This window comes from Eubalaena glacialis, chromosome 3 (assembly GCF_028564815.1).
Source record: "Eubalaena glacialis isolate mEubGla1 chromosome 3, mEubGla1.1.hap2.+ XY, whole genome shotgun sequence".
NCBI lineage: Eukaryota > Metazoa > Chordata > Mammalia > Artiodactyla > Balaenidae > Eubalaena > Eubalaena glacialis.
In genome coordinates, this window is record NC_083718.1 from 144,010,562 (window position 1) to 144,026,959 (window position 16,398).

Genomic DNA, 16,398 nt, shown 5'->3' on the forward strand with positions numbered 1-16,398 from the left:
GCAACAAGAACATAGGTTTGGAGAACCAAACTGTCCATTGTGGCCAGAGCATACATTTCACAAGGTGGAGAAAGGCAATGAGCTTGGGAAGGAAGTACTGGCACACCTTTGATTGAAGCCTGTATAAAACTCAGAGAGAAACATGTCACCTGTAAGTAACATCATCAAGATTACAAGGATGTTTCTATGAAATAGCCCCCATTTTGTGTTTTTGGCATCTGCATGACAGATGACATTTTAATTTTATTAAAATTCCAATGAACAAATGAAGAGGCAAAAAAAAAAAAAACCAACAAAAAAGAACAAAAAACACACACCAGAAGCAAAAACTTACAGGCACTCTAGTCTCCGAATCTAGAAGGAAGCTCCACTGACTATAAACACATGGAATCTGGGAAAATCATTGAGTTGGTGCCCCAAGCTTTGTCCTGCCTACCTATAAAAAGTGCAGAAGACAGAAGATATTTCATCCCTTCACCACAGTCTTCCCCTTGATTTGGAGGCCCCAAGTCTTAACCAACCAGAAAATGACATAGATGCTACTTTCTGTATCCACCTGAGTACTGTTCCTTCATCTCCTTCCTTCATCCAAGGTTACACACCAGTACACTTACCCACACACTGCTTTTTTGTGCCTATGCAGAGACCACAACTTCTAGGAATGATAGAGCAGAAAGTTGGGGTGAAGAAGGCAGGAATAGCTAGACCCGGCTGTGGTATTTGCATATGGAAATGTAAAGTCACGTGGGTTGAAGAAGAAAGAGGGGATCCCTGGTAGTTGTATATGTTGAGGAGTGTATAAAAAATTAATATACAGAAACCTCAGTTAAATAGAGTTGGGATACCAGAAGGGAAAGCTCTCATGCCCTGCGACATTAGAGCCCAACAGTAAGGAAAGACTTTCCTGGCAAGGACTTAGCCAATGAGAAGCCATGCACACTCTGTTTATTATAGCCCTCCCAACTCCCTTTTCCTTTCTATAAAAGCATTCTCTTTCCCTTGCTGTCTGGGGGACTTGAGCATGGCTCACCATGATTGCAGACCACAAACTGCAATTCTCTATTGATCCTGAATAAACCCATCTTTGCTGGAGAAATATCTGGCAATCTGTTTGTTTCAGGTCAACAAGTGTACCCATTATGACATACTACACCAATTTAGTGTCTGATATCCAGCAGGTGTGGTGAGAAGATCCCACCTCTGAGGTGGTCCCAACAGAGGGGCACAAGACAAATGCCTGAGAAGCACCAAATATTGGTGGGAGTCTTCACTCACCCCTTGACTGAGGGGCTGAATGAGCAGTGAGTAGGACCAAGGGAAACTTATGAAACTCATCTATTGGGTTGTACAGAATGTGAACAGTTCCTCACTGACACTGAATAAAGAGAAAACCCTAACATATGAGGCCTAATTTTCAAAAATACTGCAGAACAAGGAGGTGTAATTATGATCCCACAGACTCCAAATAACAGCAAATTTTTGGAAATGATTTACTCTAGAAATTAGAAAACATTTAGAAAGCCACTGGTGTTCTCTATAGGATATAAGGAGCCATGTCTCTGTTGAAATGATCTGTAAAGTAGTAAGCATAATGAGATTAAAAATGAAATGTAAAAAGCACTAAAGTGAACAGAAGAAATTAAAATGAACTTGGTGAAATGTGGATAGTTTCAAGGAAACTGAAACTTCTACAGCATAATGAAGAGGTAACCAGGATTGTGACTATGTTTGGTGATGGATGTTAACTAGACTTATTGTGATCATTTTGCAATATATACATATATCGAATCATTATGCTGTACACTTGAAGCTAATATGTTATATGTCAATTATATCTCAATTTAAAAATTATAAGACAATCAAGGAAATCTGAATATTGTTAGATATTTAATGATATTAAGACATTTATGTTAAATGTTTAGGTCAACAAGCCTTTTCTTTGAAGGGTCACATAATAAATGTTAAAGGCTTTGTGGGTCTATAATCTGTTGCAACTATTCAACTATGTCATTGTGGCCTGAAAGCAGCCAAAAACAACACATAACGAATGGCCAGGGTGGTGTTTCAATAAAATATTATTTACAAAAGAAAAAGGGATAACTAGAAATCAATGAACAGCAAAATTAATGCTAGAGAAAATCTAGTGCATAATGTCAAACTTGAGAGGTTTCCACAAAATCTAGAGAAAAAGAACAGAAAAAAATGAAAACAGATAGTAGAGATAGAAGAATAAAAATATAAATTGAACCTAAGATGCCCTGAAATTGTGGAATAAGAAACTAGAAGAATTGGACAAGATATAAAACCAAAAGTCACAGCTGAAGAAATTTTGCAGAGATGGGAAAAAGAAAAACCCTCTGTGTACAGACTGAATGGATTCATTATGATCTAAACTAAATTAAGAAAAAAAGTATCCATGTCCCTCCTGACAAAACTTTTGTGCTACAGAGACAAAGAAAATTATTTAAGGATGCAGCCAAAACAAAATAAAACTAAACCAAAGCAAATCAATGAAAAAAATAATTATAAATGAATCCAAATCATACTGACCTCAAACTTTAGCAATGTGGACAAGTGGAAAGGAGGAATCACTAATATGCAGGACCAACTATAAATTATACATGAATTTCTGACTGGGCAGAGGGTCAGTGCCCCTAACACACCCCAACCTCCAGTGCACTGTTCAAGGGTCAACTGTAGTATGTTTCTTTCAATCTGGCATTTAAACACCATAATAAAGATGTTTAACTTACAGTAAAAAAAAAAAAAAAAAAAAAACAACTTCTGCAATAGTAGATATCAGAAGACACTGAAACCATGTTCATGGAATTCCAAAGGGGGGGGGAAATGTAACTGAAACCAAGTTATATTACATTCATGTGTAAGGCCATAGAGTACAGTGGTTAAGGGTGCAGGATTTGGAGTCAGACATTCAGGGTTTAAATCGTGGCTCCTCCATTGATCAGCGTGTCCATAGGCAAGTCATTTACATGTCTAATAAGATGGTTGTCTCAATTAAATGAGAGAATGCACACAAAGTACTCAGAACGCTAATTAAAGGCTATTTTAAGTTAAGTTTGGATGAAGTTAGAATTAGAACGCAGATCTGCCTGAATCTACAATCAGGCTCACAGAGCTAGTCCTTCAATCCTGACCTCTCTGACTCAACATGAAGAGTTTGGCACCTGGTACTGTGATTAGAATTACACTGCCTTTTATGGCAACAAGAACCCATTCTCACACTTAAATTGTCAATGGCTCTTTGAAGGTCCTAGAGTAATATAAAGAGTATGGAATAAAGAAGGTATTTTATTAGAGGATCTAAAGGATTTCATTGGTCACTTAAGTCCTATATACCACTTAAATCAGGCAGTGTCCCAGTTCAATACTTAGAAACATTTCCTGCAATTTCCCTCCCCTGCTATCAGCAAAAATTCAAGAAGGGGCAGGAGAGTTTCTGGTGCCATCTTCTCCAGAGCCCTTACTGAATATTTGCTAACTCCTAACAGTTCTGAAAAATAAATGTTATGCAATGTGGAAATATAAATGGATTTAGGTTTTTGTTGTGTTGTTGTTCAATGGGTCAGAAGATGCTGTAGGCATAAACCTGGCCCTCCTAAGAGGAGGGAATTGCAGGAAGTGTAGAAGACAGGAGATGCTTCTACTGCAGTTCATTTCCAGATCTGTGCTAATATCAGATCTTTATATGTTTATTAATATTCCTTAAGAGTGCTACTTCTCCAACTTTCTTTTCCCTGCCTAGCCTTTCAGCAGCTGATATAGTCATCAGCTTATCTGGCTTGTGGTTCTGTATACCTATGCCTTACCTATTCTTGTGCCTAAAGTGACATGAAGCTCTGGAGGTCATATTTTCTATACTGACAAAGAACTTTTCTGATTTGTGATACCATGTATAGAAAAAGTTTTATAAGGTATAAGCAAAACAAACTAGTTATGTATCTAATGAATTTAGGGAGGTTCCTTAAAAAACTAAAAATAGAGCTACCATATGATTCAGCAATCCCACTCCTGGGCGTATATCCAGAGAAAACCAGAATTTGAAAAAGGTACATACACCACAATGTTCATTGCAGCATTATTTACAATAGCCAGAAGGCAGAAGCAACCTAAATATCCATCGACAGATGAATGGATAAAGAAGATGTCATGTATATATATATATATACAATGGAATATTACTCAACCATAAAAAAGAATGAAATAATGCCATTTGCAGCAACATGGATAGACATGGAGATTATCATACTAAGTGAAGTAAACCAGACAGAGAAAGAGAAATGTCATATGATATTGCTTATATGTGGAATCTTTAAAAAAATGACACAATTGAACTTACATACAAAACAGAAATAGACCCACAGACATAGAAAAAAAACTTATGGTTACCAAAGAGGAAGAGGTTGGGAGCAATAAATTAGGAGTTTGGGATTAACATGTGCACACTACTATGTATGAAATAGATAACAAACAAGGACCTACTGTATAGCACAGGGAACTATACTTAATATTTTGTAATAACCTATAAGGAAAAAGAATCTGAAAAAGAAAACTGAATAAAATAAAACTGAATAACTTTGCTATACACCTGAAACTAACACAACACTGTAAATCAACTATACTTCTGTTAAAAAATAAATAAAAATAAAAAGAATAAAATCACATGGCATTAAAACTCTCCTAGAAAACACAGGACATATTCTCACAATTGGCTCTTTATATTTGCTTGACTTCTGATGGGCAAAGAGGTGATAAAAATTCTTATCAGTTGTAGTTTGGTTGCTAGAAGCAGAAACTGTTTTTTGCTAACATAAGCAAAAAGAAATATTTTTGAAAGGATATGGAGTTACACACAAAATCAGGGGAAATGAAACTTCAGGAAGCACCAGAAACAAAAATTAATAAGAGACACAGAGACAGAGAGTGGGAGAGAGGGAAGAAGGGAGGGAGGGAGGGATAGGGAAAGTGAAGTGATAGATTGAGATTAATTAGACTGAGTGGGTCACAACATTGTCTAGGGAAGGTTATGGGACATTGATTGTAGCCCATTACCCCAAAGAAACATATTTTTATATAAATGGAGAATGGATGTTGGGCAAGCAAATATAAGTGATTCTCACTACCAAAGTGTTCCTAAAGTACTTGTAAGTTTTAAATGACTCCCTGATTGTCAAATGCTCACACATTCTTCAATGCAATTTCTGCTTGGGGACTTCACTAAATATTATCTATTTACACTTAGCACCCATTTCTATCCCCTTCTATGTTCTTTCCTATGTTGTAATACTTCCCACACTTAGGAAGGCTAAAAAGAACATTTCCAAAGCTCCCTTGACATTGAGGTTCTGGAATTGATTTAAATTCCATCACTGAGATGCAATTGCATGAGATTTGAAAGGCAGGAAGACTGGGGAGAGGGGCAGGGACATTGTACATATTTATTGTTTTTCTGCAGTAGTAGCAACTCCAATAACCCTGGCAGACATCAGTTTTTCTGGTGGCCAGAATGCCCTATATACTGCCTAATCACCAAACTCATGGCCAAGGGCACCTGAGACATCAGCCAGAATTTCCTGCAGTTCTCTGGACTCTGGACTACATCTTCTGAGACCTAACCCTTAGCCCAGCAGCAGACACCAGCCTCCATTCTACTAGCCCCTGCAATAATTTTGTGGATGCCTAATTTCCATTTCTAGTAGAGACACCTAAAGTAGCTTGTGTTTCCTTCACTGCACCCCAAATGATACAGACATCAGAAAACTCCTTTAATATCACTGTCTGTATAAACTTTAAGCTTTATTGCACATTCTTCCAGAGCTTCCCACATTGATCACAGGTATTATGTTTCCTTTTCTTCACAGATGGCAGAATTTTGTTGAGTTGTTGAGCAGAGCTTCATCTTATTTGTCATCTGATTTACTTCCCGGTGAGTTTGGTTATTTTGTTCCTCGAGAGACCTCCTGTTCCCAGAGCTCTAGTTGATGCTGTGACTTAGCCCCAATGGTTTGTTTGTTGGGTTTCATCTCATTGCTCCCAGAAATATAAATGGCTTACCAGTGAAGAAAAAATAAGAGAGAAGTTTGCCTTGATGGCTATCCTTTAGGTCAGTTGGGTTGTAAAAGGCATAATTCTCCAAGCTGTATTATATCATGAAGCAGTCTCTAGTGATAGCCCTTTAAGAAGAATGTAGTACATTTATAAAAGAAGTCGATATTACTTATTAGAATTTCAGTTGTACAGTCCCTTAGATCTGAGAATCCTGTAGCTAGGTACTTATTCTACTAATATCTCACCAAAGAACTCCCCAAGATTTATAAATATATGTTTAGTGAAACAACTTTTTGTACACGTTTTAAAAGAGACTACTACAAGCAACTCTATGCCAATAAAATGGACAACCTGGAAGAAATGGACAAATTCTTAGAAAGGTATAACCTTCCAAGACTGAACCAGGAAGAAATAGAAAATATGAACAGACCAATCACAAGTAATGAAATTGAAAATGTGATTTAAAATCTTCCAACAAACAAAAGTCCAGGACCAGATGGCTTCACAGGTGAATTCTATCAAACATTTAGAGAAGAGCTAAAACCCATCCTTCTCAAACTCTTCCAAAAATTGAAGAGGAAGGAACACTCACAAACTCATTCTATGAGGCCACCATCACCCTGATACCAAAACCAGACAAAGATACTACAAAAAAAGAAAATTACAGACCAATATCACTGATGAATATAGATGCAAAAATCCTCAACAAAATACTGGCAAACAGAATCCAGCAACACATTAAAAGGATCATACACCACGATCAAGTGGGATTTATCCCAGGGATGCAAGGATTCTTCAATATATGCAAATCAATCAATGTGATACACCATATTAACAAATTGAAGAATAAAAACCATATGATCATCTCAATAGATGCAGAAAAAGCTTTTGACAAAATTCAACACCCATTTATGATAAAAACTCTCCAGAAAGTGGGCATAGAGGGAACTTTCCTCAACATAATAAAGGCCATATACAACAAACCCACAGCAAATATCATTCTCAATGGTGAAAAACTGAAAGCATTTCCTCTCAGATAAGGAACAAGACAAAGATGTACACTCTTGCCACTATTATGCAACATAGTTTTGGAAGTCCTAGCCATGGCAATCACAGAAGAAAAAGAAATAAAAGGAATCCAAATTGGAAAAGAAGAAGTAAAATGGCCATTGTTTGCAGATGACATGATACTATACATAGAAAATCCTAAAGATGCCACCAGAAGACTACTAGAGCTAATCAATGAATTTGGTAAAGCTGCAGGATACAAAATTAATGGACAGAAATCTCTTGCATTCCTATCTACTAACAATGAAAGATCAGAAAGAGAAATTAAGGAAACGATCCCATTCACCATTGCAACAAAAAGAATAAAATACCTAGGAATAAACCTACCTAAGGAGGTAAAAGACCTATACTCAGAAAACTATAAGACACTGATGAAAGAAATCAAAGATGACACAAACAGATGGAGAGATATACCATATTCTTGGATTGAAAGAATCAATATTGTGAAAATGACTATGCTACCCAAAGCAATCTACAAATTCAATGCAATCTCTATCAAATTACCAATGGCATTTTTTATAGAACTAGGACAAAAAAATCTTAAAATTTGTATGGAGACACAAAAGACCATGAAAAGCCAGAGCAATCTTGGGGGAAAAAAAACGGAGCTAGAGGAACCAGACTCCCTGACTTCAGACTATACTACAAAGCTACAGTAATCAAGACAATATGGTACTGGCACAAAAACAGAAATACAGATCAATGCAACAGGATAGAAAGCCCAAAGATAAACCCATGCACCTATGGTCAACTAATCTATGACAAAGGACCAAGGATATACAATGGAGGAAAGACAGTCTCTTCAATAAGCGGTGCTTGGAAAACTGGACAGCTACATGTAAAAGAATGAAATTAGAACACTCCCTAGCACTATACACAAAAATAAACTCAAAATGGATTAAAGACCTAAATGTAAGACCAGACACTATAAAACTCTTAGAGGAAAACATAGGAAGAACACTCTTTGACATAAATCACAGCAAGATCCTTTTTGACCCACCTCCTAGAGTAATGGAAATAAAAACAAAAATAAACAAATGGGACCTAATGAATCTTAAAATTATTAATTATTACAGAAATGCAAATCAAAACTACAATGAGGTATCACCTCACACCAGTTAGAATGAGCATCATCAGAAAATCTACAAACAACAAATGCTGGAGAGGGTGTGGAGAAAAGGGAACCGTCTTGCACTGTTGGTGGGAATGTAAATTGATACAGCCAGTGTGGAGAACAGTATGGAGGGTCCTTAAAAAACTAAAAATAGAATTACCATATCACCCAACAATCCCACCACTGGGCATATACCAAGAGAAAAACATAATTCAAAAAGACACATGCACCCCAATGTTCATTGCAGCACTATTTACAATAGCCAGGTCATGGAAGCAACCTAAATGCCCATTGACAGATGAATGGATAAAGAAGATGTGGTACATATATACAATGGAATATTACTCAGCCATAAAAAGGAACGAAATTGGGTCATTTGTAGAGATGTGGATGGACCTAGAGACTGTCATACAGAGTGAAGTAAGTCAGGAAGAGAAAAACAAATACTGTATATTAACGCATATATGTGGAATCTAGAAAACTGGTACAGATGAACCAGTTTGCAAGGCAGAAATAAACACACAGATGTAAGAACAAACATATAGACACCAAGGCAGGAAAGCGGGGTCGGGAGGCGGGGGGTTGAATTGGGAGACTGGGCTTATATACACTAATATGTATAAAATAGATAACTGATAAGAACCTAAAAGAAAAAAACAAGATGGAAACAATGAAAGGATCCTTCAGGCACCATTTAATTAAATTACAGTATATCCAATTGATAAAACTACGCAGCTGTAAAATAACATGGCTGGTCTGATACAGGAAGATTTCCAAGACATATTATTAAGTGAAATGATAAAGATGAATTGGGCAAAATATTTAGCAATTAGCAAGTGTTAAATATGACAAGTGAAAAAATATGCATTGATATTAATCTGTTGTTGCAATTCTCTATTTACTACATCCATCAACTGTTTGCTGATTACCCTTTGGATCAAGATACAAGGTACTGAGAATCTGGGGGGAAGCATAGTATATCAGTTTACATTCCAGTGGAAAAACCAGATACCTCACTAGGTATTTCAAACAGAGGGAATTTATAGCAGGGGATTGAGGGATTGGTTATTATCAATATTATTGATAGAAGACTGAAAGAGCAAAAAGAGGATGGTGAGTGTATTCATTTCCCTAGGGCATTTGTCATTAACAAAATACCACAAACTGGGTGGCTTAAAATAACAGAAATTTCTTCTCTCATGGTTCTGAGACTAGAAGTCTGAAATCAAGGTGTCAGGAGGGCCATGCTACCTCTCAAGGCTCTAGGAAAGAGTCTTTCCTTGCCTCTTCCAGCTTCTGCTGGCCCCAAGCCTTCCTTGGCTTATGGCTGCATAACTGCAATCTCTGCCTCTGTCTTCACATGGCCTTCTTTCCTCTCTGCCTCTTTTTTGTCTCTGCATCTAATCCCCCTCTCTTTCTTTGTACAAAGACACTACTGTTCATTCAACTTCAGGCCCACCCAAATCCATAATGACATCACCTTAACCTGATTACATATAGAAGATGTTGTTTTCAAACAAGGTCATATTAATAGGTTTCAGTGGTACCTACGTTAGGGGACACAATACAACCCATGACCATGAGGTAACCCAGAGATTAGTAACTGTAGGAAGCAGCTGCCATCCTTAGGGCTGAAGAAACATAGAAAAAGACATACTATTAGCAGAACCTAGAATCTCATAGGTGATTATGGGTCTGACAAACAAAAAGTTTAGGCAATATTACACTCTATAGAGTAACAGGAGCATCGTGGTACTGTTGTGGCATTGTTGTGATAGCCTGTTGCTTACTGAGAAACTTAATGTCTTGATCTCTTCCCATTTCAGTATTGCTGGAGCTATGATTATTAAATGCTGTTAGGCACTGAGTGGGCCATTTTGTTTGCATGTTCTCTAGCCCCATATGTAAGTGTCATGAAAGGAAAGAAGTGGCGTTATAAGAAAATAAAGACAGCTACTCATTTAGGGTGTGTAGAATTGTAAGTTTTCTCGTTCCCATTTTCACTCAAAGATTCTATCATAACCTGATTAAACTGACTAATTTTATATATACTGCCTCATATTATAAAATTTATCACATTTGGAATCACAAAAATCCTGTGAACTTGTTTTTACTGTCTGTATGATTATCACATAAAAACTTAATATTGATAAGTTAGACTTAGGAATAGAATGGACCTGTTGGCAGGATCAACTGGAAGACTAGATAAAATACAAAATACCATATGATCATCTCAATAGATGCAGAAAAATCTTTTGACAAAATTCAACACCGATTTATGATAAAAATTCTCCAGAAAGGGGACATAGAGGGAACCTAAGTCAACATAATAAAGCCCATATATGACAAACACACAGCAAACATCATTCTCAATGGTGAAAAACTGAAAGTGTTTCCTCTAAGATCAGGAACAAAACAAGGATGTCCACTCTCGCCACTATTATTCAACATAGTTTTGGAAGTCCTAGCCATGGCAATCAGAGAAGAAAAAGAAATACAAGGAATCCAAATTGGAAAAGAAGAAGTAAAACTGTCACTGTTTGTAGATTACATGATACTATACATAGAAAATCCTAAAGATGCTACAGGAAAACTATTAGATCTCATTAATAAATTTGGTAAAGTTGCAGGATACAAAATTAATACACAGAAATCTCTTGCATTCGTATACACTAACAACAAAAGATCAGAAAGAGAAATTAAGGAAACAATCCCATTCACCATTGCAACAAAAAGAATAAAATACCTAGGAATCAACCTACCTAAGGAGGCAAAAGACCTGTACTCAGAAAACTATCAGATAAGTTTTGATAAGATACTGATGAAAGAAATCAAAGACAACACAAACAGATGGAAAGATATACCATGTTCTCAGATTGGAAGAATCAATATTGTGAAAATGACTATATTACCCAAAGCAATCTACACATTCAATGTAATCCCTATCAAATTACCAATGACATTTTTCACAGAATTAGAACAAAAACTTTTACAACTTATATGGAATCACAAAAGACCTCGAATAGCCAAAGCAATCTTGAGAAAGAAAAATGGAGCTGGAGGAATCAGGCTCGCTGACTTCAGGCTATACTACAAAGCTACAGTCATCAAAACAGTAGGGTACTGGCACAAAAACAAATACATATCAATGGAACAGGACACAAAGCCCAGAGATAAACCCACCCAACTTTGGTCACCTAATCTGTGACAAAGGAGGCAAGAATGTACAATGGAGGAAAGACAGTCTCTTCAATAAGTGGTGCTAGGAAAACTGGACAGCTACATGTAAAAGAATAAAATTAGAACACTCCCTAACATTATAAACAAAAATAAACTCAAGAGAAGCTTCAAGATGGTGGAAGAGTAAGACGTGGCAATCACCTTCCTCCCCACAAATACATCAGAAATACATCTACATGTGGAACAACCCCTACAGAACACCTACTGAACACTGGCAGAAGACCTCAGACCTCCCAAAAGACAAGAAACTCCCCATGTACCTGGGTAGCGCAAAAGAAAAAAGAAACAGAGACAAAAGAATAGGGACAGGACCTGCACCAGTGGGAGGGAGCTGTGAAGGAGGAAAGGTTTCCACACACTAGGAAGCCCCTTCGCGGGCAGAGACTGTGGGTGGCAGAGGGAGGAAGCTTCGGAGCCATGGAGCAGAATGCAAAAACAGGGATGAAGAGGGCAAAATGGAGAGATTCCCACACAGAGGATCGGTGCCGACCAGCAGTCACCAGCCCGTGAGGCTTTTCTGCTCACCTGCCGGGATGGGTGGGGGCTGGGAGCTGAGCTGGCTTCAGTTGGATCCCAGGGAGAGGACTGGGGTTGGCTGCATGAACACAGCCTGAAGGGGCCTAGTGCACCACAGCTAGCTGGGAGGGAGTCCGGGAAAAAGTCTGGAGTTGCCAAAGAGGCAAGAGACTTTTTCTTGCCTCTTTGTTTTCTGGTGCGCGAGGAGAGGTGATTAAGAGCGCCACTTAAAGGAGCTCCAGAGACAGGCGTGAGCCACGGCTATCAGCACGGACCCCAGAGACAGGCATGAGATGCTAAGGCTGCTGCTGCCACCACCAAGAAGCCTGTGTGCAAGCACAGGTCACTATCCACACCTCCCCTCCTGGGAGCCTGTGCAGCCCACCACTGCCAGGGCCCCGTGATCCAGGGACAACTTCCCCGGGAGAATGCACGGCACACCTCAGGCTGTTGCAACGTCATGTTGGCCTCTGCTGCCACAGGCTCGCCCCGCATCTGTACCCCTCCTTCCCCCCGGCCTGAGTGAGCCAGAGCCCCCGAATCAGCTGCTCCTTTAAACCTGTCCTCTCTGAGCGAAGAACAGACACCCTCAGGTGACCTACATGCAGAGGCGGGGCCAAATCCAAAGCTGAACCCCTGGAGCTGTGTGAACAAAGAAGAGAAAGGGAAATCTCTCCCAGCAGCCTCAGGAGCAGCGGATTAAATCTCCACAATCAACTTGATGTACCCTGCATTTGTGGAATACCTGAATAGACAACGAATCATCCCAAATTGGGGAGCTGGACTTTGGGAGCAATGATATATATTTTTTTTTCCCTTTTTCTCTTTTTTTGAGTGTGCATGTTTATGCTTCTGTGTGTGATTTTGTCTGTATAGCTTTGCTTTTACCATTTATCCTAGGGTTCTGTCTGTCCGTTTTTTGTTTTTTTTTCTTTTCTTTTCTTTTTTAGTATAGTTTTTAACACTTGTTATCATTGGTGGATTTGTTTTTCGGTTTGGCTCTCTTCTTTTTCTTTTTTTTACTACTTTTAAATTTTTTTAATAATTTTTTTTATTTTAATAACTTTATTTTATTTCATTTTATTTTATTTTATCTTAATTTATATTTTCCTTTCTTTCTTTCTTTTTTACTCCCTTTTATTCTGAGCCGTGTGGATGACAGGCTCTTGGTGCTCCAGCCAGGGGTCAGGGCTGTGCCTCTGAGGAGGGAGAGCCAAGTTCAGGACATTGGTCCACCAGAGACCTCCCAGCTCCACATAATATCAAACGGCGAAAATCTCCCACAGAACTCCATCTCAATGCCAAGACCCAGCTCCACTCAACAAACAACAAGCTACAGTGCTGGACACCCTATGCCAAACAACTAGCAAGACAGGAACACAACCCCACACAACAACAGAGAGGCTGCGTAAAATCATAATAAGGTCACAGACACCCCGAAACACATCACCAGACGTGGACCTGCCCACAAGAAAGAGAAGATCCAGCCTCATCCACCAGAACACAGGCACTAGTCCCCTCCACCAGGAAGCCTACACAACCCACTGAACCAACCTTAGCCACTGGGGGCAGACACCAAAAACAACAGGAACTATGAACCTGCAGCCTGTGAAAAGGAGAACTCAAACACAGTAAGTTAAGCAAAATGAGAAGACAGAGACACACACAGCAGATGAAGGAGCAAGGTAAAATCCCACCAGACCTAATAAATGAAGAGGAAATAGGCAGTCTACCTGAAAAAGAATTCAGAAAGTGATAGGAAAGATGATCCAAAATCTTAGAAATAGTATGGAAAAAATACAAGAAACGTTTAACAGGGACCTAGAAGAACTAAAGATCAAACAAACAATGATGAACAACACAATAAATGAAATTAAAAATACTCTGGAAGGGCTCAATAGCAGAATAACTGAGGCAGAAGAACGGATAAGTGACCTGGAAGATAAAATAGTGGAAATAACTACTGCAGAGCAGAATAAAGAAAAAAGAATGAAAAGAATTGAGGACAGTCTCAGAGACATCTGGGACAACATTAAACGCACCAATATTCGAATTATAGGGGTCCCAGAAGAAGAAGAGAAAAAGAAAGGGACTGAGAAAATATTTGAAGAGATTATAGTTGAAAACTTCCCTAATATGGGAAAGGAAATAGTTAATCAAGTCCAGGAAAAACAGAGAGTCCCAGGACTTCCCTGGTGGCGCAGTGGTTAAGAATCCACCTGCCACCTGCCAATGCAGGGGACACGGGTTCGAGCCCTGGTCCAGGAAGATCCCACATGCCGTGGAGCAACAAAGCCCGTGTGCCACAGCTACTGAGCCTGCACTCTGGAGCCTGCGAGCCATGACTACTGAGCCCGTGTGCTACAACTACCGAAGCCCACGCGCCTAGAGCCCATACTCCGCAACAAGAGAAGCCCCCGCAACGAGAAGCCCGCACACCGCAATGAAGACCTGATGCAGCCAATGAATAAATAAGTAAATAAAATTTATGAAAAAAAAAAAAAACAGAGAGTCCCATACAGGATAAATCCAAGGAGAAACACGCCAAGACACATATTAATCAAACTATCAAAAATTAAATACAAAGAAAAAATATTAAAAGCAGCAAGGGAAAAACAACAAATAACATACAAGGGAATCCCCATAAGGTTAACAGCTGATTTTCAGCAGAAACTCTGCAAGCCAGAGGGAGTGGCAGGACATATTTGAAGTGATGAAAGGGAAAAACCTACAACCAAGATTACTGTACCCAGCAAGGATCTCACTCAGATTTGATGGAGAAATTAAAACTTTACAGACAACAAAAGCTAAGAGAATTGAGCACCACCAAACCAGCTTTACAACAAATGCTAAAGGAACTTCTCTAGGCAAGAAACACAAGACAAGGAAAACACCTACAATAACAAACCCAAGCAATTAAGAAAATGGTAATAGGAACATACATATCGATAATTACCTTAAATGTAAATGGATTAAATGCTCCAACCAAAATACATAGACTGGCTGAATGGATACAAAAACAAGACCCGTATATATGCTGTCTACAAGAGACCCACTTCAGACATAGGGACACATACAGACTGAAAGTGAGGGGATGGAAAAAGATATTCCATGCAAATGGAAATCAAAAGAAAGCTGGAGTAGCAATTCTCATATAAGACAAAATAGACTTTAAAACAAAGACTATTACAAAAGACAAAGAAGGACACTACATAACGATCAACGGATCAATCCAAGAAGAAGATATAGCCATTGTAAATATTTATGCACCCAACATAGGAGCACCACAATACATAAGGCAAATAGTAACAGCCATAAAAGGGGAAATTGACAGTAACACAATCATAGTGGGGGACTTTAACACCCCACTTTCACCAATGGACAGATCGTCCAAAATGAAAATAAATAAGAAAACACAAGCTTTAAATGATACATTAAACAAGAAGGACTTAATTGATATTTATAGGACATTCCATACAAAAAACAACATTCCATGCAAAAACAACAACTTTCTTCTCAAGTGCTCATGGAACATTCTCCAGGATAGATCATGTCCCAGGTCACAAATCAAGCCTTGGTAAATATAAGAAAATTGAAATCGTATCAAGCATCTTCTCTGACCATAACGCTATGAGACTAGATATCAATTACAGGAAAAGGTCTGTAAAAAGTACAAACACATGGAGGCTAAACAATACACTACTTAATAACCAAGAGATCACTGAAGAAATCAAAGAGGAAATCAAAAAACACCTAGAAACAAATGACAATGAAAACACAACGACCCAAAACCTATGGGATGCAGCAAAAGCAGTTCTAAGATGGAAGTTTATAGCAATAAAATCCTACCTTAAGAAACAAGAAACATCTCAAATAAACAACATAACCTTACACCTAAAGCAATTAGAGAAAGCACAAAAAGAACCCAAAGTTAGCAGAAGGAAAGAAATCAGAAAGATCAGATCAGAAATAAATGAAAGAGAAATGAAGGAATCAATAGCAAAGCTCAATAAACCTAAAAGCTGGTTCTTTGAGAAGATAAAAAAATTGATAAACCATTAGCCAGATTCATCAAGAAATAAAGGGAGAAGACTCAAGTCAATAGAATTAGAAATGAAAAAGGAGAAGTAACAACTGACACTGCAGAAATACAAAGGATCATGAGAGATGACTACAAGCAACTATATGCCAATAAAATGGACAAATTCTTAGAAATGTACAACCTTCTGAGACTGAACCAGCAAGAAATAGAAAATATGAACAGACCAATCACAAGCACTGAAATTGAAACTGTGATTAAAAATCTTCCAACAAACAAAAGCCCAGGACCAGATGGCTTCACAGGCAAATTCTATCAAACATTTAGAGAAGAGCTAACACCTATTCTTCTCAAA

General features: G+C 38.3%; 1 protein-coding gene across 1 annotated transcript in view; it reads left to right on the forward strand.

Annotated features, from left to right (window-relative positions):
* C3H1orf87 (chromosome 3 C1orf87 homolog) overlaps positions 1–16,398 on the forward strand; it is a 100,638-nt gene that overhangs the window by 62,523 nt on the left and 21,717 nt on the right. The window contains 1 exon segment of the mRNA XM_061186502.1: positions 5,880–5,944. Coding sequence (XP_061042485.1) covers positions 5,880–5,944 — 65 coding nt within the window.